A 26,365-nucleotide genomic window follows, 5' to 3' on the forward strand; every position below is an offset into this window, starting at 1 on the left:
GATTCAGTTTCATTGAGGTTTTCCTTAAAAAGAACACAAGAAATTTCCCATACGCAATAGTGTTTTTATTTTGTTTTTGGCCACAATGTTTGCACATGATGCACACTCCCATGAACACCTTGGAGGCCAGACATGGGAAAAGAATTAATCAAGTTCAAATTGCAGTTTCCGTAACAAAGATATCAAATTTCCATTCTGTTTTTGCCGCATATTGCATTATGAAAGTTAATTGTAATGGGAAAATGGATTTCTCGCTGTATTTGCATATATGTGGCTGAGCTGATTAGTTAATTCTAGTATATATAAATTTACGGATATATATTATATTTTATATATTTCAAAATGTTGTGGGTTATACTATGATTAATATTTCCAAATCTACCACAAATTACGGTATCAAAATTTGTGGGTAAAATATTTATTAGTAATGAGCATTAATCATTTAACCTTCATCAACTTTTGCACACTTTTAATTACTCAATCCGGATAAGGAAACCATAATTGACTTTTTATTATACCCGCTACCCATAGGGTAGAAGGGTATTATAACTTTGTGCCGGCAGGAAATGTATGTAACAGGTAGAAGGAGGCATCTCCGACCCTATAAAGTATATATATTCTTGATCAGCGTCAACAGCCGAGACGATATAGCCATGTCCGTCTGTCCGTCTGTCCGTCTGTGTGTCTGTCCGTCTGTCCGTCCGTCCGTATGAAACACTGGATCTCAGAGACTATAAGAGATAGAGCTATAATTTTTTTTCGACAGCATTTGTTATGTTTGCACGCAGATCAAGTTTGTTTCAAATTTTTGCCACGCCCACTTCCGCCCCCGAAAATCAAAAAAATCGAATAACAAGTGTAATTTTAAAGCTAGAGTTACGAATTTTGGTATATACAATAATTACTATAGTAGTTATGATTCCTGAAAAATTTGTTGCGATCAGAAGAAAATTGTGGAAGTTATTAAAGAAATACTTTTGTATGGGCAAAAACGCCTACTTACTATGGGTCTGAGTTGCTTTGGCCGACAATCTGGTACATTGTGCCGTCTATGGTATATTTTGAATGGTGTACTATATCGATATACCAAATATACCATTTGGTATATTTTTAGTATTTTTTAGTATTTTCGGTATATTTTGAAAATGATACCGCAATATTTTGCCTTTATTAAAAATGGGTAGCGGGTATCTCACAGTCGAGCACACTCGACTGTAACTTTCTTACTTGTTGTAGTTTTATTTATAGATAACTAATAAAAATAATATATGCAAATACATAAAGGAGATATTTTAAAATTACTTTGTAGCTTCCTTGCATATCTTTTGAATAAATAAATATAAATTAATTCTTGTTGCTTTAAAAAAAAAAACAAAATTTATATATAATATTCATATAAATATTCATACATATAAACAAATAATGTATTTAGGAATGACGAAAATAATTGAATCATAATTTAATCATTTTCCCGAAAATATTCCCATAAAATAAGCCACATAAAAATGATTGATAAATTTGGAGGCATAATAAAAATATATAAAATTTAGTTAGTTTTTATTTATTATCTTCTTTTTATAAATAATAGAGTTTCAACACAATTGAAATACTACATTTATAATCAGAATTTTGTGTTCTCACATTGTACAGAAATTTAATAAAAGTTAAAATTGAAGGCACAATAAAAATAAACATAATTTACTTAGTCTTCATATATTGTCTGTGTTTCATTAAGAACTTCTTAATCATATACTTATATTTACTATATATATTTACTATATTTAATACATTATTTACATGGTCTTAAATCAACTACAATCCAAACAATCACAAGTTACGCAGTAACAGCCAAAAATGCTTTAAACTAATCCTCTCCCAGTTTTTAGATTTCACACAATGACAATCATTTCTGGCTCTGGACTGGAGGCATTCGAAGAGAAGGTAGAGTCACAGCTTTCGTCCTTTTCACGCTTCTCGCGTCGTTCGCGTGCTCTGCGATTTTGGAACCAAATCTTCACTCGGGTGTTGGTCAAGTCGAGAGATTCAGCCAATGTATTGGCACCCTCAGCACTCAAATAGTTCGACTCCTTGTAGGCATTCTCCAGAGCTTGCAACTGAGCGGGCGTAAAGGGAATGCGAGGCAGGCGACCAGGAGTACGCTTCGCAGGTCCTTGACGCAGTGCACGTGGCAACTTGGGAGGATGATAGCGTGTATACTGCAGCCAATCATACATGGGCAGCTGTCCATCCTCCAGCGATGACGAAGACTGTGGCGGAGGTGGCGATGTCTCCTTGCGACCCGAATGATGCGCATATGGATGATAGGCCATGCTGCCTCGCAATCTCAACGCAATGCCAGCGGAGGCATTGGTGCCCACGTATCTATCGCCGGCGCGATTCAAAATGTACTCGATGCTAAAGTCACTCATGCTGCTGTCGTCCTGGTGTGATCCTTGTGCGTGGCAGTCTAAAGTGCTACTGTTTCGATCACTGCGCATCCTTGGCTATTTAAGGCCGTACTGCACACACTCAACTCAGCTCAGCTCAGCCAATTGCGGCCATTTTGCGAGTGTGCTATAGCCATCTCTTTCTGACTGCCTCGTTGTTGAATGTATCTCAGCTAATGCGAATCTCATTTGGGTGCAACGAGGCGTTTAATAGGCGTTGCCCAGGCTCTGGCCACAGACCAGCCCATCCACATCCTCACATCCCGAAAAGCAGATCAGGTAAACAGGCAGTTTATTACCCTTATCAGACCCTGATTAGTCAGCGCAAGTAATTGAAGTTGACACAGATACATCCTCAACTGCAACTACAACGAAAGATACTTGATTTGAATGCCAGTTGAAGTATCTGTATCTGTATCTGCATCTGTATCTGTATCAGGTATTTGCTACTGTAAATATTATGTTGTGAATTTTGATTTCGTGTGGTTTTTCAGGGTGGTGTTTGCCTCATCCTCCCCTTTTTTGCTGTTGTTGTTGGACATCATGAACTCATACTCTACGCCATTTTCGATGGGAAAACAAGCTGAGCCTCAAATTTTAATATGTTTTGATTGATTCGTAATTTTGTTTTCATCACAAATTGCATTTAGCGGTAAGAGTTACCCTCTAGCTACTGCAAAAGTATCAATTACACAAACTGAATACACTACAGCGGAGCAAAAACTTTTATTAAAATGGTAGAGAAGAGTTAAAACATAAAATAGAATAAATATAAAAATAATAAAAAGTTTTTATATACTTTAGTAGACTGATGGAAACTGAGAGATTTAAAGAATTTAAAGAAATTCTTTAGTAAAAACAATAACAAGATTTTATAAGTAAAAAAAAAGGTTTAAAAATTTGTCTACGGCCAACAAAATATTTTAAAACTCTTACCTAATTTATTGTCCAAAAAAATAATATACAAATTTGCTTATATCTAAATAAAACTAAATTAAGTAATATAAAAACATAATATAATAATTCAACTTATATTTTTTATTAAACGTTAAAAATTGTTAAATTATTTTAATAATTGAGATATAAGAAATATATAAAATGTGACAACGAAGTCAGAGAAAGAGGAAAAAGAATATAGTTGTAATATAAATAATTGATACATAAAATATGATAAAGAAATCTCATAGTTGTTCAACTATAAATTCAAGACATAATAATATGTACATTCTTTAATATCAATTTTAAATTTGAGACACATAGAAACTCGTTCAATCAGTAATATTTTTTATCAACGTATATCAAGATTAATTCTATTTCTTGTTTAAAAAAAAATTACTCAATGCTTAAGTGTACTTGCATGCTAAGTAAATAATAATAATAATATCAGTAAAATCAATACATAGCAACTAATCTTGCAAAGATTTTATAACCTGCCTGGTTTTCTTAGAATTGTAGCCTTAAGTGATAAGATTGTGTGCAATTCTTCTGTTTGCTGGAGGCAATTATGGCCCACTCATAGAGTCCACATTCATCACGATATTGCAGCAATTAGATCGCTTGCAATTGTCATATAATTGTCAACTAATTTGTGCACAATCCCTGCCCTGACTCACAATTGGTTTTTGCAGAAACACTCAGATCTCAGCTGACTGATAAGCGAAACTGCAGCGAAACAATGCTGCCACAACAAGATACAGATACTAAAGTGGACTGCAGATGCAGTTTTGTGGCAATTGCGGTACGCCTCCCTTGAGGGTTGATCTGTCCTAATTGCGAACGATATTCGTTATCGTTTAGTTTGAGCAGATGCAGAACTTCTTGGCGATCGCATCCTTGACACACTCAGAGACCTGACTGTATGCTGTAAGACGACTGATTTCAGGCACTGTAACTGCAATGCGATTAGTCGCATTATTCCACGTCGTTGATGCCTCAAACAAACACTCTGCCGGCTCTGCCTCGTATCTGATCAAATAAAATTCCGTTTTTGCCGTATCCAAATTCTTGTCCCGCAGAACGGATTGAATATTCGTCAGCCGCAATGTCTCACACAACTCGGTCAAGTTCTGGGCAATCAAGTAATCATTTGTGGCCTTCACTAGCTGCTTAGCAATCTGCACAGCCGTCGGCTCATCCACAGCAATCTTTTCGTAGTCCTGGCAAGTGCACCAATGCGGATCGATGGCCACATCTTTGCAACTTCGCGAGGCAGCTGCCTCAAAGAACACGCTGTGGCACTTGGGACAACCTTCGGGCAAAGGGAGTTTCTCTTGTGGCGTCTCCAACTCCAGTATGTGCCTCAGTGTGGCATAGATATCATAAGGCGACGTTAAGCGATTTTTATTTCGCTGCAAACCAAGTGTGAATTGGGGATATTTCTCCCTGAACCAAATTGGTAGCCAGATATAAAGCACAGGCATGCGTTCCTCCAGAAACCCATTTGCCAGATTTCGCAAGTCACCAAAACGCATGCCATGATCGCTGAAGAATACAACGATGGAATTTTCAAAGGTGCCACTTTGCTTCAAGGCTCTCATATATTCGAACAGCCTCGCATCCATCGACGTGGGCAACGCGAAGTCGTTGTGGCTAAAGGAGTTCGTCCAGAACATGCCAAAGGTCGTTTGATTTCTGTACACTCTATTAAACTGCACAGCAGCATCATAGACATACTCAGCAGAATGACGACGTCCAACGCAGTACGGGATTCCCATTTCATATTCCTTTTTCAACTCCTTATCAATAGCCAATATAAAAGGACGCGCATAATAATCTGTGGGCGGCACACGAAAGCCGCTGAGCAAATGATTGAATGTGGCATAAAGACTCCAATCCTCAGCATAAGCTGTCATGTAACCCTTTTTCTTGTACGCCTTCCAGAGCATGGGACACGCATCCATGCCGCCCACTTCCTTGGGTCGACAAACTTGCTGCGATCGCGTGTTGTTGAAACCTGTCAAGACGGCCATCAGATTGGGAAATGTGTTGTCACCCATCTGCAGAGGAAAAGTCTTACAATTGCTTAAGAGTTTTACGGAGTTTTCTCACCTTGTTGTAGCCCTGCAACTCGAACCAATTCTCCTCCCTCAGATACTTGAACATTTGCGGCATGGTGCGCTCGAAATTCATACGAGACATGGAATCAATGCCCCACAATAAGACACTTGGTCGCCTTTCTTCCTCCTCTGCAACTGTTGCTTTAGCTGTTGGCTTCGGTGTTGCTTTAGGTTTTGGGTGCACAAAACTAAAGGCATCCTGCTGCAAGATGGTACGACCTCTCAACCAACGACACTCGGTGATGATGGCATTAATATGCTTGGGCACCACAAAATCCTGCTTAAAATTGCTGCAACGCAATAATCTGAAAAATGTATATTAGAAAATCAAATTAATTAACATATTAAAAATATATTTATTCTATAAAATGACAAATAATTTCATTAATTAAAGCAAAACTAAATAATAAAATAATCTAAACTAAATTTACATTCAAAAAAGAATGCATAATGAATTGTATAAATAAAGTGAATAAGAATATTAATATAATATTCATTCACACATTAATTGTTTAATTGCATAATGTAAAGGATTGTATAAATAAAATTAATAAGAATATGATTTAAATATTCATACAGATATTGTTTAGTCAAATAACAATATTACAGAATTTAAGTGTTTTAAATATATTAGTTTATACCCAATTGAAGATTATTGTCAAGAAAATGGCAGAACACATAGTATATAGATAAATAAATATATTTTAAATGAATTAATGATAACATAACTTTAATCAATTTATAGTTATAATAGTTTTTAAATATTATTATATTTAAACAGCACTAAAATTCGCACTGAACCGATTAAATAAATGAACAGACATATTTTATATGAATCAATAAATCACTTTATATTGTAGTTATAAAATTATATTTTTTAATTACTTAAATCAGCTATACAATTGTGATTTGTATATTATTATCAACAAAACAGTACTAAAATGTAAGAGCTAAAATAAATCATTTTGAACTGATTAAGTAAATAATTAGAAGCATTTTATAATATCCAATAAATCATCGCTTTAAAGTTTTTTAATTTAATTTCATTGTAACTTACTTATATAGATTATCGGCTTGTGTGCGATCTCCCGCTCTTAAGATCGGCTTGTAGCAGCATCTGATGTTCGCTCTGTTGATGTGCAGACTGTAGTTGCCTTTACTTTCGTCATAGTTTACTGTGATCAAATCCTTGCTGATGTCGCACTTTTTGTATGCCGTCTTATGGAATATTTTGAGGACATCACTCGTAAAAGGATTCACAGCAGGCATACGACAATTTTCAGTATAAACAAAATACTGAGATACTGCAAATACATTCACAACATATTGGATGCACTAAATTCACATTAATCACAACACCCATGAAACATACTTGACGAATTTAACACAATTTCCTGAGGAGCATCCGTTTGAATTGTCGAAATTTCCGTGGGCGGAATAATTGAGTGAATGGGTAGATTGATGGTTGATTCGATGGTTAGATTGATCGTGGTTTCCGTTGACCATTTGTAGTACACAAAGAGCAAGAGCACAATTGCCATGGCCAGAAGGCATTTGATGTGCAATTGTCCCAGGCCATATTCGTTTTGGCCCCGCTTAATGGGCCGTAATAAATGATATCGTATTTTCGCCATTTTTAAATAATTCACATTATTGTAGCCTTTATTTGAATTCGAAATAAATGCGCTTTGTGGTTGCCTTGATACGTTCCGTTTGGTGTTCCATATCCAACTGTCCAGTTATCAGCCAGCGAAACATAGAAGAAATACATTTGTTAAAGCTCTTTGTGGAGGCCCTGATAAATATGTGAGTATATATATATATAAATGTGATGATAACAAATGCTGGTTCATTCATCGGGCAGCGGCATTTGTATCCACTTCCTCATGAAAGAATTACATAAACATTCAAACTAATCTCCTGCATATTTTCAATGTTCTACATATGTGTATTAACGTAAATAAACAAATAGTATAGAATAAAATATAGAATTTTATTTATTTATAGATCTATGTTAAATATAGAAAATAATTAAATATATACAGTATTGCTTAGCAACGCAAAAATATGCTACATTTTAATGCTGATCAATCATTATTAAATGCTTGTTAAGCACTTCGTGTTACGAAATGTAATCATAATTCGATCGTGATTCCGAATACTGATTCAATTCAAAATTGTACATATCTTATCAATTCAATTCAAATTAAACTTGTTAATAATCCTGGCCATGGTAATCAATCAATTATTTTTGAAGTATATTTATTCATTTTTAAATGAAACAAAGCGAAATTTACTACAGATACTTAACATGTACAAATGCAGTTATCTATAAAGAATAGGTTCTATATTTGTTTTTATTGCGTAAATGTATCAATAGCAAATTAATTATAGCACATGTTTTATAACTAAACAGTTATCTATTCAAAGTTATCTATGATAAAAGTAAACGTCATTTAATAAATGTATTGTTTGCTAACAAAAAAAATAAAAATTTGCAACTGAAATAAAATATCTAAAAATATATTTTATGTCTTTTTAAGTTTATTAAAATTTGTATAATTTCTTTTATAAAAAGTAGTAAAGTATTAACAGATAGTAAAGTATTAGATTAACTTTGTAGTCATAACACTTTCGAATATAGAAATAAATTTTATATTTCCCATTCGATTGAAATAATATTTTATATAGTTATTTCTTATTCATAATGCCTTATTTTAAGCTGTGCGTTGTTAGTTTTTTGGCAGTCATTATAAACAGTTTTACTAATAAAACTTATATAAAACATTACTATTAATCAACATTTAGTTATCTCCTACAAATGCAATACTTTCTGGCTACAGCATCCTTAAGACACTGGGCTAAATTATTGTACTCATCCAATCGGCTAATGTCAGGTACTTCAATCTGAACGCGATTTGTTTTTTTCGACCACGATGTCGTCGCTTCGAAGGTAGCTTTAGTTCGCTTTGTCTTCACTTCATAGCGAATCAGATAGTATTCCAAATCCTTCTTGGTTGCTTTATTTATTCGCTGCGCAGACAGAATCCTAGACAATTTCAGTTGCTGACACAGATTACCAAAGTGCTTGGCGATGAGATAATCATTTGTGGCATTCACCAACTGATTGGCTGCCTCCTCAATCACAGTATCGCTCTGGGAAACATTCAACATGCCGCTGCAAGTGCACCAATGATCATCGATGCCGGCATCGCGACAACTACGCGATACGTTGACTTCGTGCAACACGCTGTGGCAACTCGCACAACCTTCAGGATGTGGCAACTTGTCCGGCGGCGTCTCCAGCTGTAGAATGTGCTGCAATGTGGCATGAATGTCATAAGGCGATGTCAAACGATTTCGATTGCGCTGCAAACTCCTCTCAAACTGAGGATATTGCAAGCGAAACCAATGTGGCAACCAGATATACATCAGTGGCATGCGTTCCTCGAGGTAGCCGCTCTTCAAGGCTCGCAGGCGACCAAAACGCATGCCATGATCACTGAAGAACACAATGATGGAACTATCAAAGACTCCACTTTGATTCAGAGATCGCATATATTCCAGCATTCGCGTATCCATCGATGAAGGCATCGCAAAGTCATTGTGACTAAAGGAGTTCGTCCAGAACATGCCGAAACTCGATTCATTCCTATAGACTTTGGTGAACTGCAGCGCAGCATCGTAAATATATTCCGCAGAATGGCGACGGCCAACACAATAAGGAATATTCGAGGCAACTTTTCTCTTCAGCTCCTTTTCGATGGCCAGCATAAAGGTGCGCGCATAATAATCCGTTGGAGGCGTCACGAATCCCTTCTTGTTGAAGTTAAACGTAGCTCCCCAGGCCCAATCTTCGGCGTAGGCTGTGAAGTATCCGCATCTCTTGTATTCCTTCCAGATAATGGGACAATTAGTCATGCCCCACAATTCTTTCGGCTTGCAAACTGAATACGCTCGAGTGCTGTTAAAGCCAGTTAAAATGGCCATCAAATTGGGATAAGTATTGTCGCCCATCTAAAGCAGAAAATACACAGTTATTATGTTAATAAAATAGTTGATTATCTAGAATATAAATCAAAATTACAAATCTTAGAATCTTCTCCTTATATAAACGATTTTAGACATGGAATGTTCGTTAATTTATTTTAATCAAAATTAGACCCCCACTTTAAAAAAGTATCATCATCAAGTGTAATAGCTCTAGCTCATCTATTCTCCATGACTTAGATTCCAGATGGTCATGCTTACAGACATACAGACTAAGAAGGGTTTTTAACTTGACTTTTGATTATAATCAAGTACATAATTGATCCGATATTTTGTATATAGAGTGGCAAACAAAAATAAATACATATATGATTCCATGACGGACTTTCGTCATTCATAGAAATGCAACATGCAAACACAACAAAGAAATATTTTTACCATTTCTTTATCAACCTTCTCGCCAATAATAAAGATTATTCCTGTGGAGTTTACTCACCTTATTATAACCCTGCAGCTCGTACCAATTCTCCTCTCTCAGATACTTGAACATTTGTGGCATGGTGCGCTGAAAGTTCATGCGAGATAAGGAATCAATGCCCCACAACAAGACACTTGGTCGCCTTTGGGACAAGTCTTTTTCAATAGTCTTATTCAGGTTTGATTTTTTGGCTTGCACAAAGTTAAAAGCATCCTTCTGCACAACTTTAGTCGTATTCAATTTACGACAATTTGTGATGATGCCATCCACATCCAGAGGTACTTTAAAATCCTGTTGAAAATCAACGCAAACCGAGAGTCTGCAAATGGTTTAATAACTCTTGCGCGTTAAGGATTTTATGTGTCTCTTACTTGTAAGATTTTTCCGCATTATTTCCAGCACCGTAGCGTAGAATTGATTTGTAGCAACAACTGATATTAGCCACGTTCATGTGGAGACTATAAATACGCTCCGTCTCATCATAACGAACAGATATCATATCCTTGTCGTTATCGCATGATTTGTAGGCAGCTTTTTTAAATATTTTCAACGCATCTCTGGCAAAAGGATTGATGGCAGGCATGTGACAAGTTGGCGTATAGACAAAGTATTCTCCCAAATGGGGATCTAAGGAAGGGATTCTTTGATTCGTTTTCTGTTTAAAGAGTTGCAACATCATTACCTGTTGTAGTCGAGGTAACCAATTGTGTTGTACTAGTTGTAATATCTGTAGTTTCTGATGGATAATCACTTGTAGTTTCTTTTGGAGAATAACTTGTAGTTGCTTCTGGAAAATCACTCGTAGTTTCCTCATTAATGATCTCATAATGAGCTTGGCTTGTAGATTGAATTGAAGATGGGTAAGCTGTTGAAATCTCTTCCGAGTTGATCTTAGAAAGAGTTTGCAGCGTACTCGTTAATGGAATTGTGAATGTTATGCTGCAATTATACCAAATAATTAGCAGTATTAATCCGAATATAGCACACACTTTCAACGGCCTGCGGGAAACAAATGGAGTCTCGCCTTCCGCTTGAAGCAAATGATATTTGTAGTTTGCCATTTGAAGTAAGCGATTACTCGTTGCATCCGGCTGTGGAGTTCACATAATAACAAGCTCCACCCTCGACGGCTTAGAGTATGGAACTGATAAGTTCAAAACTACGCTCCATGCTCTAAGTGGTTTGGCTTCGGATTTGAATAGTTGAGTTATTATCTACAAATATATAATGTGCCTAGTGTTTTATCTGAGAAACCAACATTATTGCATGAGAGGTCGTCACGAATATCATCATCAGCAGAAGCAGCATCATCGACAAAACAATGCTAATGCTGTGTTGTTCACTTTAACTTCTTACCTTCATCTTTGGTGATCATTTGCATTGTGTAGTTTTTACAGCTTACAATTGATTAATAACTCGTTTGTGAGCAATCCAAACATTGGCGTAAGACAAACAAAATTAAGAAAATAATTATCGAGCGTGCTCAACTGTGAGTTGCTTGTACAAATATACATAAAGACAAATTATTGTATTTAATGATCAGTTAGCTTAAAGTTGTACGTCAACTTATGTATTGATTCAATTTTTATGGGACACTTTATTCAACAGATAAGATTATCTGAAACACCACTTTCAAGATCTTACTTCTAAAAGTCAGTGCGGATTTCCGTTTCCGTGACATTACTAATTGGCAAACCTTAATCATAAAAATCTTCTATAATCTATTCTATACTGGTACTAATAAGCTTATCAAGAAAAATTTGTTAATCGTTTCGGTAATTTAAACAGAAATACATATATCAACTCTTCTCAACTCGTAAAATACCCGTTAAGAAAGTACAAAATATATTTGATGAATAATCTTCTAACCGTAATCAATGTGTAAAGTAACTATTATTAAGAATTATAAATACTTTCAAACCTCACCAGAAATGTGGTTTTTAGAATATAAATGTAGAAAAATCTTCGTCATCAGCTGGAATTTGAGTAATAATTGCAACGGTAATTGTTATTGGTTTCATATTTTTTGTTTTATTTCAATAATTTAAGTCATTTAAAAATGTACATATACAATAATATACGTATACTTTTTATAACACAAGTATACACAAAACTTCATAAATAATAATAAAATGTTCATGAAACGCATTACAAATACTACGCACTTGTTTCGTTCAATATGCCAAATTGTTTTTTCTTTTTGTTTTTCTCAGTGTACGCAGCTCGCAACCTGGCCACAAAAGGTAACGGCCAGTTGAAGCTCAGTAAAAATGCGCGCACATCTCATTTCATTTCAAAATGTGTTCAGTTTAGCTATCGCATAATACATATGAATAGTTTTTAGTTTAGGTTCTTGTAATATTATGTTTACATTCATTGACGGTCCACACTTATTGTTCTTTTTGACATCATCGCGTGTGTTCTCATGTTATTTCTACTTTCATCAGCTTCTACGTTTCACTTTTAATATTATACTGTGGGTGAGTTAGGTGTAATTGTTTTATCTGTTATCTGTTTGTTTTCTGTTTGTTGGTAGGTTGGATTTCCTGTTGTTCTTTTTCTGTTTTTTCTTTTTGCCTGTTGCTGTTACAGACCGAATGCCTAATACATAAGATGCCACACACCGAAAAGTGTGAGCGGATTGCTCATAACAAATTCTAATACATATCATAATAATTTCATCAACACGACTCGGGTTTTTACTCTGTATATAGTACGTACATCATACTGTAACTGTATTATCGGTATCTCTATATATTCTCTATGTGTTAGCTCAACCACTACCCGCCCCGCATCCGCATGCAGCAGCTGCTTCTCTGCTCCTTGTTGCATGCTTTGCATCTCCCGCAAAAAAAAGATTTCACGCACTTTATGAGTGAATGACTTCCACGTAATTCGCCGGATACAATCCAACGCGTCCATTCATGCGTCCCTTGCACCAGCCTTGTTCATCCTCATCTTCCAGTTTCTCGAAAACCTCACCTGTTGGCAAATTATAACAATTAATACTGCGCTCAAATAACACGAGAGTCGTAATATGTGTGTGTACCTTGCTTAAATGTGAGCTCGTCGCTTTCAGCGCCGTCGTAGTCATATAACGCCTTAACCGGCACACCCGGCTCGCCGTTGTCCACCAGCACATTGTCGGCCTCATCCCACTCCTCCTCCTCGTCGAATGGATTGGATTCGACTTTGCCGTTGCCATTGCTGTTGTATGCAAATTGAAATCAATTAGTTCAATGAAAATGAGCGACAAAAAACAACCAAAGTAGAGCAAAACCAACAATAAATAACTGTGCAACTGTATACATTCGAATAGCTGATATATATGTGTATACATATATATATATAGTATCAGAGTTAGTAACTACTCGAGTGTAATACAAAATTCACAATTGTTTGACTGTGTTCAAACTTACGTTACGCTCGAATTGCGATTCGATGCCGCCGCTGCTGCTGTTGCCGTCGATGCTGCCGCTGCTGCTGTCGCAGCTGTGGCTGTTGACGACGACGACGACGACACCGTTGATTTGGCTTCGACTGTTGTGGCAGAGGTTTGAGTTATTGCTGCTTGTTCCTGCTGATTGCTCTTGCCGCTCGCTTTGCTATTCACGCTCGCATTCTTCTTTAAGCTGTTGGTCGATGGATATTCCTGTGTACAAAATGCAACATAGTTGTAGTAATTTAACAAAATTCTGCTGTAAGCATAGCTTAGTTAGTGGGCTGGCTTACATGCACATCCTCGGCAACAGGTCGCTGATTAATAAGCGTTATGGGCGCGGCAGGCAATGCCTCTTTTGATTTGTTGCCCTTGGCAATATCACGGAATTCCTCCGTGTATTCCTGCAAAGCGCAAAGCCAAAGTTACTACAAGTGTTCAAAAGCGTTTAGTTTTAGCGGCAATCTCTTCTTACCACAAATGCTGGCCAATTCATGGCCATGTTAATGCCGTATTTGTTCGACCACAATTTCAAATCCTTTTGATGGTCCGCATTGTTGATTGTATGATAAAACTCTTCATAGATTTGTGGCAGGCTGCAAAGCGTAATTTAAATTAGTTTAACGACTATATTAATTAGTGAGTCATTCAACTTTTACCTTTGCACTTTGGTCGGATCGAGACACTTATGCACGTCAAATAGAACTTCCTTGAAGAACTGCAGTCGCGTTTTCTCCATGGTTTGGCACTTCTCAAACACGGATGTCATATCCTCAATGTAAACGGAATTGTATTTGGTGATCTCGCCAATGGCTTGCTCGTATTTCTCTCGGCACTTTTGCACCTGATCTTTGGTCTTTTGCACGCGATCGTGCATCTTCTTCACCTGTAATAAATACCAAATAGTTTAGCAAAGCCATACAACTGTATACCCAGACTATAGTATATATAGTTCTAACCTGATCTGGCGACAGCGAGCTGTCCGCATTGGCGTTGCGCTCTTGATTCGTGGCGCTGCGTTCCGTTTTGCAAGCCGAATGATAATCGGTTTTGGCCTTCTCCACTTTGGCCAATAGTTTGGCCCATGGTTTCTGTGCCTTCTTAAACAATTCCTCCATATCCTTGCGCTCCTTCATCTGCATCAGCGTGTGATGGTAATTATCCTTTTGCCACGTTTTAATCTGCGTGTTCACATCGTTGCAGAGATTATCCTTAATCTTCATATGCACATCGGCCAAACGTTCCGATTCAGTTAAGACACCCTTCCACGCCGCCTCTGTGGTGCCATATTCTGGCCCTGAAACCGAAAATTATTAAAAGATTAATCAGTGTTAAGTTTATCTATGGATCTATCTATCATCTATGACAATAATTGACAGTCATTATTAAAAGATGTTTCAAGTAGTAATATTGTCGTTGCTGTTTGTTGATTGCTGTTCGCTTGTTGTCTGCTGATGTCATCGCAGACCTCTTAACACTCTTGAGACGGGCCTTTTTATCTAATCACCTATAAACGTGTGCGTGTGCATGTGCGTGTGTGTTTATCTTTCTGTGTGTGTGAGCCTCTTTTTGGCATGTTTATGGGTAGCTAAAGAAAAACTGTAATAAAATTTATACGCTCATGAGAGATGCCCACTTATTAATCACTGCAAATTGGGAATGCACGAAACTCGTTTGACCATTTTGACTAACGGGCTCAACTATTCTCAATTGGCACCCCACACATCACACACACGTACACTTTAAGGTGTGTTGGTGGTTGTGTCGGTGTGTGTGTGTGTACAGCGCACAAATTGAAGCGCTTAACACAGAAATAAACACGTTCTATTTTCTCATCGCATTGATTTTTGAAACCATTTTGAGCGGCGTCGCTCGATGGGTCTTCTTCTTCTAGGCTGATGATAACTCTTCTTCGCTAATAGAGCGAGAGAGATACATACATAGAGAGACGCAACTGGGCAAATTCCATGCCAAATTGCTGTCTACAATGCTTACTGTGAAAGTGGACATAGAGCAAAGGCGGTGGCGGTGGCCACAACAACAACAATAACAACGACAATAGCTAAAGCGGTTAGCAACTCTGCTCACGATGTACTCGATTTCATTTCGCAAAGACGCGCGCACAGTGGAACAAACAAATAGTACAAAACAAAGCAAATAAATGTAAAAAGTAAAATAAACAAAAAATTGCTTTGATTACGAAATGAATGTGTTACGAATGAACCAACAATAAAAATTAGTTCACATTCGCAGCACGCTCTCATGCAAATTGTGTTAACAGCGCACTGTTAAAGTGTCTGTTAACTGAACAGCAGCGTCTAGACAAAAACTGATTTGAAATGATTCAGCGAAAACTATTTGAATAATTTGCAAATGATCTTGATACGGTATATTTCAATAGTTTTACAGTTTGTGCGGCTCCACAGTGCGACAACAGGTAAGACAACGACGAGCAAAAATAAAATACGGCAAAAAAGCAGGAAAAAAAAGTGGCAACAAAAAAGTCCATTAATAGCTTAAGCCACTTATCGCACAACAACAGAACAGAAGCAGCAACAGCAATAACAACAACAATGCGCAATGGCAAATAAGAAGAACACAGAGCCAGTTGTCAGCCCACTGAGCAATGACGCCGCTGCTGGCAACGGGTCATCGCTGCTGCTGCGCTGCTTCTCTACTGCTATTGTTGTTTTTGCTTCATTGGGCAGGCGTGAATGAATGTGTAAACAAATAGCACAAATACACACGCGCGCACACCACACACACACATAGAGAGTATAAGTGTTGATGCTCTTTGGTATTTCGTACTTACCTTTTTCAATGAGTTCACCCCATTTCTTGGACCAGCCTCGCAAACTTTTAGCATATCCCTTCTCAATATCAGCGCGCTCCTGTATCAGTTGCTGTAGGTCATTGCAGAGTCTGTTTACACGAGTAGATGAAATGGGAAAAGCGAAGGGAAAAGAGAGAAAAAGAGATGCAAGAGATGTATCAAATGAAAACCGGTTTGCAGTTTTGCTGTTATTATTATTGCTGGCAATGACCCAACCAAAAACAGTGTTTACAATTCTATTGTATCTTGATTTATTTGTATATTTTGGTAGACCAGTGTGTGCACACTACTCACTTGTAACTATCATCGATGCGTTTGGTGGTGCGTTTGTAATTGCCGGGCTCCCAGAAGGATTCACTTCTAGCCTGCAGAAGCTGATCATCGCTGTGGTGGGACATTTCCTGTGATGCAAAAACAACAATAATAATGTTTGTAATTCAAATGCAATAAACAAGACTGAAATCATCAATAATTCTGGTGAGCAACTCAAGCAGCAACTATAAATAATATTAATTGGAAGGTAAAAAAAACATTTGACGATTGATAACTGATTGAAAACGTTCTTGAATTCAAATCAAGCATTTGGCCGTTTTCACCTGTATCACAAATAGTTTCAATTGAGGAGTGAAGACAACCCAAAATAATTGATGGCTGTGACCTCCTTAAACGTTGCCTACACCATTTCGATAATGAATCATCAATTGAGTTATCGCCCAATCGTTTATCGCTTCAAAGGAATGCGTTGATTGGGTAACTCTGTGTTTGGAAGTTGCAGGCAGGCCATCATCAGCTGTTTGTAAACAATGCAAAGGTTGCTGCACACACACGCATACATACATACTCTCCCTCTCTGTCACTGTCTCTCTTTAACACATACACAGGCGCATAATTTTGTTATCAATGAAGGCGTCGTCTGTGAATGTGCCGGCATTTTGTTTTAAGGCGCGGGCGACGAAGGCGACTTTCTCATTAGATTACCGGACTACTGAGGTCGTCTACGCGTCAAGCAGGGGCGGATGCAGCGACTGCGACAGTGACAGAGCTTTGCTTTGACATCGTCATCGTCACTGTTGTTGTTGTCGTTGCTGTCATTGCCGTTGATGTTGATGATGTTGCTGCTGCTGCTGTTGCGTCCCTCATTGCTTACGGTGTTTTATTTCCATCGGGTTTTTTTTTCTTTTTATTCATTTTGCTGGTATAAATTTAGCTGCATACAGTCATAACTACTTATTTAGCATTGTATTGTACACACGTTATGCGACTTTGATTTCTCGTATATTATGGGCAGCAGTCGACTTGTTTATTAATTTGATTACTATTTCTTGTTGTTGTTGTTGCTGTATGTAAGCAAGCACTTGCTGTTGTTGTTGCTGACTTCGTCGTCGCGGTCAGCGACGCCGCAGCATTGAAGTAGAAATTTTAAACAGAAAGTTAACAAACAGGTTGACGCATACTTCGCATATTTGTCGAGATAGATAAGCAGGCGCACACACAAACACTACAGCAGGCAACACACATGAACACATATGCAGGCAGACAAGTCAAGACACACGCACACACACACACAATCATACAAGGAGCACAGCCCAAAAAGATAAGCAGCGCCCCGAAACTCGTTTATCTGGCAACAAGATTTGAAATTTACGTATTAATAACAAATACACTTATTTTGCACCTGTATCTCGCTAGGTCAGCTTACATAAGTTCTGAATCACATACATTCTCTCTGTGCTATCAAATATTAATGTTTTGTTTAAAAGTTAATGGCCACCTCGCACACACACACAAACACGCACACAAATTGTTTCCTTCTTTTTTGCACTAATTTAGCGAGTGAAGCGTTGAGCGAGCAGCTCAGCGAAGAAGAACACTTCACACACACACAACACACGTAGAGAAACGTTCACACACATACAATTTCACATTTGAAATTCCGCTACACAATATCCCCCCGCACCCAAAAACGTTCATACAACGCGTATGAAGAACATTGAAATGTTCTATGTAAAATATTCTTATTGCTGTTGAGTTGCCACATTTTTGTTTTATATTTGCACATTTGGTATTTTACACATTTATCGCATACGTTTTATATCAAATTGAGTTTTGCAGTCTCCGTGTCCGAGTTTACTTAAACGTACCAATAAACAAAATAGCCGTAAAAAGCACTACAACTTGCGTGTGTGTCTGAAATCGCCAACTAAAAAAACTAAGCAGGGCTGGCAATCGACAACTTGATTATGAGCTGGCCAGGGCTACAAACGCCAACTGGTTCACAGCAACAGCATCGCAGTTCCTATGGTGCGATGACACCACCCTTGGTTTCGGTGTATATTTTAGTTGTGTCGAAAACAATACATATATCCTATTTATTTATTAAATAACTACATTTTCACGTTTTACAACGGAAAACTCAGCGAAGAGAAAGTGTCTTAAAATGGTTTTGATTATCAATTTTAAACGGTAACATGGATAATAAAATTTAAAAAATATTTAAATTAATTTCAAATTGATTTTTAATGAAAAGAAAAAAACAGTTTTCTTAAGTATTTAATTTAACATCCGTAGTGGACCGTATTTTTGGAAATTTTCGTAACCGAAAAACAAACAGCTCAAAATTATCAAAAAGGCACTTTTCAGTATTTTTATACCAAAAGTGTATATTAAACCGATTACTGTATATATATGCTGTGATATACGTTTAAAATTTAAAACTGATCGCAATGCTGCCAATACTAATATATTAAACCACATTTTAACTGTTCATTTGTTTTAACATTTCCTTAAATTGAGAAATAGATGATTACTTACATTTTGCTGCAAAATAGCTAAAGCGCTTTGCAGACAATTTGTTAGCAAAAACCTCGCATAATTGTTCAATCCAGAGTCCAATATACTATTCATGATTTCTTAAAGAATACAGTTTATTATAACAAATATGCTTTTACAATTTAGATTTGGTTTGGCAGAAATTTCACAGAATCTCCTCCCTTGTCACATACGACAGCATGAACTCAATTTTCTTTACAAGTTGCGTGAGTTTCGTTCGATTTAATTCAACACTTCCACTGGCTAGTGCAAAAACCTTTTGAAATGCAGCTTCCTCCGGATTTTTACGTTTACTCAACGCTTTCGTAGACTGTAACAAATAAAGTATATCGCTCAAGGCTGATAATTTGTTATTTCTTGTGGACATCAGTTGCCGAGCATCTTCCTGAAGTTGATCACGACTCTCCACAAGGAAATTGTTACCTCCTCCCGCGCTGCCCACAGCAGCCGCTCCAGCTGGTCCATTGCCCGTGGTGCATGCCTCCATCTCTACCGAAATGATGGCATCTTCGGCATCCTCAAAGTTGGTGCCATACTTCAACGTGGAACTGAGATTGACCAAATGGGCGACGGCTTCACTCGCATTCGTGCGTTGTTCGCCGCCAAAGAAACGTGCTATGCACGCATAGGCGCTCAATATGTTCCACAGATTATAGTGGAGGCAAGGCGATGGGGTCTTCTTGCAGATGTCTGTGAATTTCGGAATATTCTCTTGAATTTCAGGCACATTCAATTGTTGTTCTGTTGGCGCATTGATGACCACAATCTTAGAATTCTTTGGCTTGGACCACCAGGGTTTGTAATCGGGCATCAGTTTCATAATATCGCCACTGGCAATTAGCTTTTGGAATTCCTGTTGCTCTTCCATTGTTAAACGGCTCCAGACCTCGTCGGCATCGTTGATATCGATGCCTTTCAAACGTGCCGCAATATCCTCATCATCCTCGACAACTTCTTCTGCCAACGATGGGTCAATATCATCGCCATCTCCCTCATTTTCATCCCCATCCTCTTCCTGCTGTTCGTCATCCGAGTCCAAAGGATTGTCCAGACCATCCGCATCGAAATCCTCTGGTTTAAAGCCGGCATCTGATGCGCGCATTCGCTTTAATATGTCGTATATCTTGCGCATGTCCTGCTGACTCTCGGGTGTCGTTGTGGCACTTGCCAGCTCATCCTGTATGCACGCCTTATAGAACTCCTCGGAACACTTCAAATGAGGTTTGGACTTGTAGCAAGCAACGCTACAGTAAAGCGCATTGCACTTGGGGCAGGTGTACTTGAAAGGCGTCTCTTTACAGCTGTAATTGAGTGTCACAATAATTAAAATTTGTTTATTGAATTGTGCACTTACAAGTGGCAAGTTTCTGTGGATTCCGTCATCTTAATTTAAAAGCGCGTCTTCTAAACGTTAGCACAACAATAACTAACGCCGGTAACAGCTGATTTTTATGCGTTGCCAGATAAACTCACAAATAGAACGCGTGTGAGCCAAACAAGTGTGGCAGCACTGTCCCACAAATGTTAGTGGCATCTCCCCGCATTGACAGCTGCATATCAAAATTTTGTATTTTGTAAAAACAGAACGTGTTCCGTTTTCAAGCGAGATCAACGTCGTGCTCGTTCGTTCGTGGTCGTGGTTGAGTGAGTGAGTGAGTGTGAGCGAGAGAGAGAGTTACCTGATAGTTGGTACGAAATGTCAACAACAAGCGCAATTAACGGAAATCACTACGAACAATTGCATCAAGGACGCACCAGCATGTACAAGTCTAAAGTGGATGTCGTCCTGGGAGCCCAATGGGGCGATGAAGGCAAAGGCAAGGTCGTAGACATGCTTGCCTCCGAGGTGGACATTGTTTGCAGGTGTCAGGTAAGCAACAACAATAACACCACAGCAACATTTGTACAAATCATTGAAAAATCAAAGTGGCAAAAAAATAACAGCTGATAAGAAGTTATCCTTGTGTCAAGGACACGACGCCGACGCTTTCAGTAACTGAAATATCGGCGCAATCATTGCGTCTGCCAAATCTGTACTTTCATCAGCATCATCAGCACATATCTGAATTTCGCCAGAAGATACACTTATTTATTTTTCTTGAGATTTCGTAGCTCTCCTCTACTATTATCGCAAGTGACGACCGCATGCTTCGCTTTTTCATTTATTGTATCGTCGCGCCGCGTTTTTTCTACTTTCGTGTGTGTACATAGTATACTTGTGTATGTATGCAAGTGTGTGCACGTGTTTGTGAGTGTATGTGTATGTACGCTCAGTCAGTCAGTCTGCCAACAACTGCTGCTTCAGCAAATTCGTCACCCGCTCTCTCACTCTATCTCGCTCTTACTCTGACGTTAGTCGTTTCCTCCGTTCTATAGCACGGATACATACATACAACACACATGTAAAAGTACACACACACATAGACAGCACACATGTGTTTGCCTTCTCAGAAAAACGCTAGGTTTACATAATCTCACCATTGTGAATGTCCCGCGCATTATTCAAAAAAAAAAAAAAGCGCAACAACAACTGTTCTGGCTGTACACACACAACAAATACATATGCGCAATGTATATTATATGCAAGTGTATGTGTGTATCTAACTACAAGTAAATACTTGTAGTTTCATCTGTGTGTACAAATTCAATGCGTCTGTTTTTCACAGTTCCCGGTTAATGTCAATTTTAACTGACTGTGAAACGGCGCTACCAACTTGTTGAATTCAGCTATTTTGCGGGCCTATTGAATTAAGTTGTATGAGGGAAAACTCACAACAGTTCAATGAACAGCACTTTGTTCTAGTTCCTTTGCAATATAATTGCCCTTTTTGCATCATAACTTTTATATAGTCATCAGGCTTATCAAGATTGCTCGGTTTATTATTATATAATAATTTGAGCTAACTTTTGCTATACTATCTGAGTCACAATACAGCACACGCCTCCAAAACGCTGGCTCTCTATATATTGCGCAGCGAAAGTTCCCTATAATGTCCAACATATTCTCTATAATCTTATCATCATTCACAGTTCCCTATCTACGATTGTGTATATAGCACATACCATATAGCAGAAAGAGAGCGAAATATTGTTGTATTTGCGCATTTTGATTATCTTGTTTTGCTAATGGTCGAAATTTTTTGGTTATTTTCGTGCCTGGGATAGTTCCAGAATTTTTTTTGGGTGATTTTGCTAATGTTTTTCAAAAGTTTATTGTGCATACTATATAGTAGTATGTATATTGAGATTAACAAATGACAAAACAAAAAAGAAATACTTGTACAGTTGCCAAGAATAACGTTTTCGCTTTTCTTTATCGCAACACATTTGATACGAAATACTTTCGCAATAAATAATACTTTGTCGTCAGCTCGTCGTGTCACTCACTTTAGATTCTGCAAACTGTTTATTTTATTTGTTATTTGTTATTTAATACTACCTCGGTTGTACAACATTATTATGATTATTTATTTATCACACAAGTTTTAATGAACAGCAAAAACACACAAACTTGCTAATTTCATATACAAACAATAGACGTATTTCCCTCTCTCTCACTCTCTGTAAAATTCTCCGTTTTTAATGTCAACCATCTTTCAATTTATTTATCCACAGGGCGGTAATAATGCTGGACACACTGTGGTTGCCAACGGCACCGAATTCGACTTTCATCTGCTGCCCAGCGGTGTCGTGAACGAGAAATGCATTTCGGTCATCGGTAAGTGGAGAGTTCCCTCCTAGAGGATAATGGAGAGATTCAAGAATCAAGATAAAAGAAAGCAAAGCAAGAAATACTTTTTCAAAATGAATATTTGAGAATGAATGTAAGCATCTTTTCCTTTCATTTTCTTTTCTATATATCTTTCTAATACTTTCAGTTTTTATTTAAATCAAAATATAAACACACTTTTTTGTATATATTTATTTTATAGCCTCTTTTACTATGTATATAGAGCAGGTTTGTTTTTGTTGTTTTGTTTTTAGCTATTCTTCGTTCGTATAGAACACAAAAAATACTTATATACACACTGCCATACAAATATTTAGTTTTTTTTTTTTGCGTTCTTTTTGGCAAGACTTTGTGCATCATTGACATTGGCTTCGCAGTTTGGTATTGACATCTGGCCATTTGGATAAAGGCTTTCTATTTTGGTCCCTTGCGACTCTCTCTAGGCCTTTTTTGCTGCAGTCATTTAAGTCAACAGACGTCAATTCTGTTATTCTTACTTAACTTAATTATATTTTTATTTATATCGTCATTACCCATGCACTTGCTTTCCGTATGATTGTTTGTTATTATTATTTATTGCAAGGTCGTTTGTGTGACACGAGCACAGCAAGGCGAAAGTAAATAATTTTGTGCTGCAACTTTTGTGTATCTTGATTCTGGACTTAAAGTTTAATCGATGTTGTTGTCACAACAAAAGTTTGTAGCCTGTCGTCGCTTGTCACAAGACTAATTTATGAGATAATCACAATCGCACCAATACAGCGAAAACAAAAATGCCTCACCAGCTTTGGCAAAGCGTGTGCAATTTAGATATGTGGCTCAGGGTTGTATGTACATATATACAGATACATAGATACATATATATACATGGCAAATTATTCTAATCAAGCAATTAACGTATTATTTTCGAGTCGATTATACAACAGAAATAGAGAAACAAACAAAGCAACAACATTTCATCGTTAACTCGACTCGCGTGCTATGATAAACTGAATTCGTTAGGAAACGAACTTCACAACTTATCAGAAACTTGTGCAATTATACACAAAATGTAAGAAATCCCCTTAAAAATATATATATGTATACACAAACCGCCGAGTTACACAAGATAACTGCCAACTGTGTAATACTCTCTAATGTGGCACGTGCCTTTATGGTGCACATAAAACTGATTTTAAACTTTGTGTTCATGTTGATAAGATAGACAAAGTAAAGTCTTCAAATCCTGTCACTTTACTTGTTTTTATTCCTTTATAAGTCAGTTCAGAATAGAACAACTTTTGCTCGTTTTAAACTTGTTTTGAAGTTGATAAGATAGAGAAAGTCAAGTCTTCAAAGTCAGTCACTAAAACTGATTTTTTATTCCTTGACAAAGTTTGTCACAAGAGAGTTTATTCTATGCACTATTTATTAAGGATATTTCTCGGATTTTAACTTGTAATGAAGTTGATAAGCTAACGAAAGTAATGACTATCGCTAAACAAATTCTTAGAAAGTCTGTCTACAATAGTAATTGTTTTCCTATATCTATCTATATATAAATAGTCAATATTTATTTTTCATTCCATATTATTTATTTAATACTTATCTCTCTATAAGGGGAAATTGACGCATTGCAATAATATTTCTAGATAATGAAATAATTCTACATATTACGTATAAATATTACATTAATGTGAAAGTACTTAACATGTGTGTTTAATGTATTTTTGTAGGCAACGGCGTTGTCATCCATCTGCCCTCGCTGTTCGATGAGGTGCTGAAGAATGAGGCTAAGGGATTGCAGCATCTGGAGAATCGCCTGATCATCTCGGATCGTGCGCATCTCGTGTTCGATTTCCATCAGCATGTCGATGGCATGCAGGAGGCTGAGAAGGGTGGCAAGTCGCTGGGCACCACCAAGAAGGGTATTGGTCCGGCTTACTCCAGCAAGGCTACCCGCAATGGCATTCGTGTGGGCGAACTCCTCGGTGACTTTAACTTGTTCAGCGAGAAGTGAGTAATTGAATATTGAAAACTAAATGATTTAAATGTAAACTAATTATATTATGTCTACGTGTGTGTGTGTGACAGATTCAAATCGATTGTGAACACGCATTTGCGACTGTTCCCATCGATTAAGGTGGACGTCGATGCCGAGCTGGCACGCTACAAGGACTACGCGGAGAAGGTGCGCCCCTATGTCAAGGATACAATTTGCTTCCTGCACACAGCGCTGCGCAACGGCAAAACTATTCTGGTGGAGGGCGCCAATGCAGCTATGTTGGACATTGACTTTGGCACGTATCCCTATGTGACGAGCAGCAATTGCAGCATTGGCGGTGTTCTCACCGGTCTCGGTCTGCCGCCGCAGACAATTGGCGAAGTTATTGGCGTTGTCAAGGCTTACACGACGCGAGTCGGCGATGGACCTTTCCCCACGGAGCAGCTTAATGTAAATCATTATATACAACAACTTAAGTGGCTTGAACTAATGTGTTTCATTTCTTTTGCTTTACAGGAAGTTGGCGAGCTGCTGCAGACCCGAGGCTTTGAGGTTGGCGTTACCACGAAGCGCAAGCGTCGCTGTGGCTGGCTGGATATTCCTCTGCTCAAGTATACATCGCTGGTCAACGGCTACACATGTATTTGCATAACGAAGCTGGACATTCTCGACACCTTTGAAGAGATCAAAGTGGGCATCAACTACAAACGCAGCAACGGCGAGAAGCTTGATCATTTCCCCGGCACCATTAGCGAGCTGGGTGCCATCGAAGTGGAGTATGCCGTACTGCCCGGCTGGAAAACGTCTACGGAGCACATACGCAACTTCAAGGAGTTGCCGGAGAATGCACAAAACTACGTTCGCTTCTTGGAGAGCCATTTAAGCGTCCCTGTGCGCTGGGTGGGCGTCGGCAAAGGCCGTGAATCTATAATTAATGTACATTAGTTAGCCATACATACATATTTACATACACACATACTATAAATATGCGTATAGATGAGACAGAGACGCTTTAATATCCATTTATAACCCCCATTAACCAGAGACGCATGCACACGTTTGTGCAGCCACTGGGCTTTTAACTATCCTAACTACAGACTTAACCATAAAGTAATATTCCGATATTCTATGATGATGTATGTATCTACAACACAACAATTTGGACACAAACTTTTAGCCTATTGCTTCATTAAGTTTAATTTTATAGTTTGATGGTCTACCATATTATGATTTTCACTTTTTTGGTTGTTTTATAACGGAAAACTGCACAGACCTACACTTTTTTTTGGATTGTTGAGACGTACTTAGTTTTGTAAGATCGTCAAGTGCAGTTCTTAATTTTTGATATGAAAGAGAGAAACCGATATTCTTTATATATTGTACAATAACTAATTAACGTTGTTTTAATATTTAAATACAACATTGTGCTTTGACATGTACATTTTTAATTTTAAACTGTATTTGAATGTTGGATTCTTGGCCCCGCGTCACAATCGCATTTGTTTTATCGCAAATTAGTTGAGAATGCGAAATTAAAATAACAATAAACAAAACCAGATTTGTTGGTCTTTTCAAAATG

General features: G+C 37.6%; 6 protein-coding genes and 2 long non-coding RNA genes across 10 annotated transcripts; 2 read left to right on the forward strand and 6 right to left on the reverse strand.

Moving 5' to 3' along the window:
• Positions 1-1,881: 1,881 nt before the first annotated feature.
• On the reverse strand, positions 1,882-2,657 carry LOC127566089 (homeobox protein MSX-2). The gene has a single exon (XM_052007635.1). The coding sequence runs from the start codon at positions 2,496-2,498 to the stop codon at positions 1,890-1,892; it is 609 nt and encodes a 202-aa protein (XP_051863595.1). The 5' UTR covers positions 2,499-2,657; the 3' UTR covers positions 1,882-1,889.
• A 1,234-nt stretch (positions 2,658-3,891) lies between these two features.
• Positions 3,892-7,137, reverse strand: LOC127565943 (uncharacterized). The gene is made up of 4 exons (XM_052006903.1): positions 6,876-7,137; positions 6,561-6,807; positions 5,496-5,808; positions 3,892-5,443 (listed from the first exon to the last, which is right to left on the reverse strand). Exons 1-4 carry the CDS (start codon positions 7,135-7,137, stop codon positions 4,241-4,243), a joined length of 2,025 nt encoding a protein of 674 aa, XP_051862863.1. The 3' UTR covers positions 3,892-4,240.
• Positions 7,138-8,221: 1,084 nt separating this feature from the next.
• On the reverse strand, positions 8,222-11,059 carry LOC127566078 (uncharacterized). The gene is made up of 4 exons (XM_052007619.1): positions 10,654-11,059; positions 10,343-10,598; positions 9,990-10,290; positions 8,222-9,520 (listed from the first exon to the last, which is right to left on the reverse strand). Exons 1-4 carry the CDS (start codon positions 11,030-11,032, stop codon positions 8,312-8,314), a joined length of 2,145 nt encoding a protein of 714 aa, XP_051863579.1. The 5' UTR covers positions 11,033-11,059; the 3' UTR covers positions 8,222-8,311.
• Positions 11,060-12,483: 1,424 nt separating this feature from the next.
• On the reverse strand, positions 12,484-19,197 carry LOC127566081 (protein kinase C and casein kinase substrate in neurons protein 1). Of its 3 annotated transcripts, none has more exons than XM_052007622.1 (10): positions 19,055-19,197; positions 16,538-16,644; positions 16,223-16,332; positions 14,370-14,707; positions 14,070-14,296; positions 13,886-14,006; positions 13,704-13,814; positions 13,391-13,623; positions 13,021-13,178; positions 12,484-12,953 (listed from the first exon to the last, which is right to left on the reverse strand). In XM_052007622.1, exons 1-10 carry the CDS (start codon positions 19,145-19,147, stop codon positions 12,841-12,843), a joined length of 1,611 nt encoding a protein of 536 aa, XP_051863582.1. In that variant the 5' UTR covers positions 19,148-19,197; the 3' UTR covers positions 12,484-12,840. The 3 variants fall into 3 exon arrangements, with proteins under 3 accessions (XP_051863582.1, XP_051863583.1, XP_051863584.1); XM_052007623.1 differs by lacking the exon at positions 19,055-19,197 and adding an exon at positions 18,385-18,484; XM_052007624.1 differs by lacking the exon at positions 19,055-19,197 and adding an exon at positions 18,330-18,451.
• On the forward strand, positions 15,736-16,645 carry LOC127566099 (uncharacterized). The gene is made up of 2 exons (XR_007955391.1): positions 15,736-15,847; positions 16,515-16,645. It is a non-coding gene; the product is annotated as an uncharacterized LOC127566099 (long non-coding RNA).
• Positions 19,156-20,565, reverse strand: LOC127566083 (zinc finger HIT domain-containing protein 2). Its single transcript, XM_052007627.1, has 2 exons — positions 20,427-20,565; positions 19,156-20,373 (listed from the first exon to the last, which is right to left on the reverse strand). The coding sequence occupies exons 1-2, from the start codon at positions 20,453-20,455 to the stop codon at positions 19,218-19,220; spliced, it is 1,185 nt and encodes a 394-aa protein (XP_051863587.1). The 5' UTR covers positions 20,456-20,565; the 3' UTR covers positions 19,156-19,217.
• Positions 20,566-20,650: 85 nt separating this feature from the next.
• LOC127566082 (adenylosuccinate synthetase) lies at positions 20,651-26,339 on the forward strand. Its single transcript, XM_052007625.1, has 5 exons — positions 20,651-20,942; positions 22,688-22,790; positions 24,518-24,797; positions 24,876-25,236; positions 25,303-26,339. The coding sequence occupies exons 1-5, from the start codon at positions 20,769-20,771 to the stop codon at positions 25,729-25,731; spliced, it is 1,347 nt and encodes a 448-aa protein (XP_051863585.1). The 5' UTR covers positions 20,651-20,768; the 3' UTR covers positions 25,732-26,339.
• Positions 22,517-22,955, reverse strand: LOC127566097 (uncharacterized). The gene is made up of 2 exons (XR_007955389.1): positions 22,868-22,955; positions 22,517-22,809 (listed from the first exon to the last, which is right to left on the reverse strand). It is a non-coding gene; the product is annotated as an uncharacterized LOC127566097 (long non-coding RNA).
• Positions 26,340-26,365: the final 26 nt, after the last annotated feature.

The sequence above is a fragment of the Drosophila albomicans genome, chromosome 2R (genome assembly GCF_009650485.2).
Source record: "Drosophila albomicans strain 15112-1751.03 chromosome 2R, ASM965048v2, whole genome shotgun sequence".
Classification (NCBI taxonomy): domain Eukaryota; kingdom Metazoa; phylum Arthropoda; class Insecta; order Diptera; family Drosophilidae; genus Drosophila; species Drosophila albomicans.

Bases quoted from the DNA above. Each gene is read 5' to 3' on its own strand.
- LOC127566089 (XM_052007635.1), bottom strand. From the start codon at position 2,498: ATGCGCAGTGATCGAAACAGTAGCACTTTAGACTGCCACGCACAAGGA.
- LOC127565943 (XM_052006903.1), bottom strand. From the start codon at position 7,137: ATGGCGAAAATACGATATCATTTATTACGGCCCATTAAGCGGGGCCAA. The intron at 6,808-6,875 runs GTATGTTTCATG...ATGTATTTGCAG, and splicing joins AATTGTGTTAAATTCGTCAA to TATCTCAGTATTTTGTTTAT. The intron at 5,809-6,560 runs GTAAGTTACAAT...TACATTTTTCAG, and splicing joins CAAGCCGATAATCTATATAA to ATTATTGCGTTGCAGCAATT.
- LOC127566078 (XM_052007619.1), bottom strand. From the start codon at position 11,032: ATGGCAAACTACAAATATCATTTGCTTCAAGCGGAAGGCGAGACTCCA. The intron at 10,599-10,653 runs GTAATGATGTTG...TCCCTTCCTTAG, and splicing joins GGTTACCTCGACTACAACAG to ATCCCCATTTGGGAGAATAC. The intron at 9,521-9,989 runs GTGAGTAAACTC...TTTCTGCTTTAG, and splicing joins AGCTGCAGGGTTATAATAAG to ATGGGCGACAATACTTATCC.
- LOC127566081 (XM_052007622.1), bottom strand. From the start codon at position 19,147: ATGAATAGTATATTGGACTCTGGATTGAACAATTATGCGAGGTTTTTG. The intron at 14,297-14,369 runs GTTAGAACTATA...TATTTATTACAG, and splicing joins GCTCGCTGTCGCCAGATCAG to GTGAAGAAGATGCACGATCG. The intron at 12,954-13,020 runs GTACACACACAT...ATTTGCCAACAG, and splicing joins CGAGCTCACATTTAAGCAAG to GTGAGGTTTTCGAGAAACTG.
- LOC127566083 (XM_052007627.1), bottom strand. From the start codon at position 20,455: ATGACGGAATCCACAGAAACTTGCCACTT. The intron at 20,374-20,426 runs GTAAGTGCACAA...ACTCAATTACAG, and splicing joins TCCACAGAAACTTGCCACTT to CTGTAAAGAGACGCCTTTCA.
- LOC127566082 (XM_052007625.1), top strand. From the start codon at position 20,769: ATGTCAACAACAAGCGCAATTAACGGAAATCACTACGAACAATTGCAT. The intron at 20,943-22,687 runs GTAAGCAACAAC...ATTTATCCACAG, and splicing joins ACATTGTTTGCAGGTGTCAG to GGCGGTAATAATGCTGGACA. The intron at 25,237-25,302 runs GTAAATCATTAT...TTTGCTTTACAG, and splicing joins TCCCCACGGAGCAGCTTAAT to GAAGTTGGCGAGCTGCTGCA.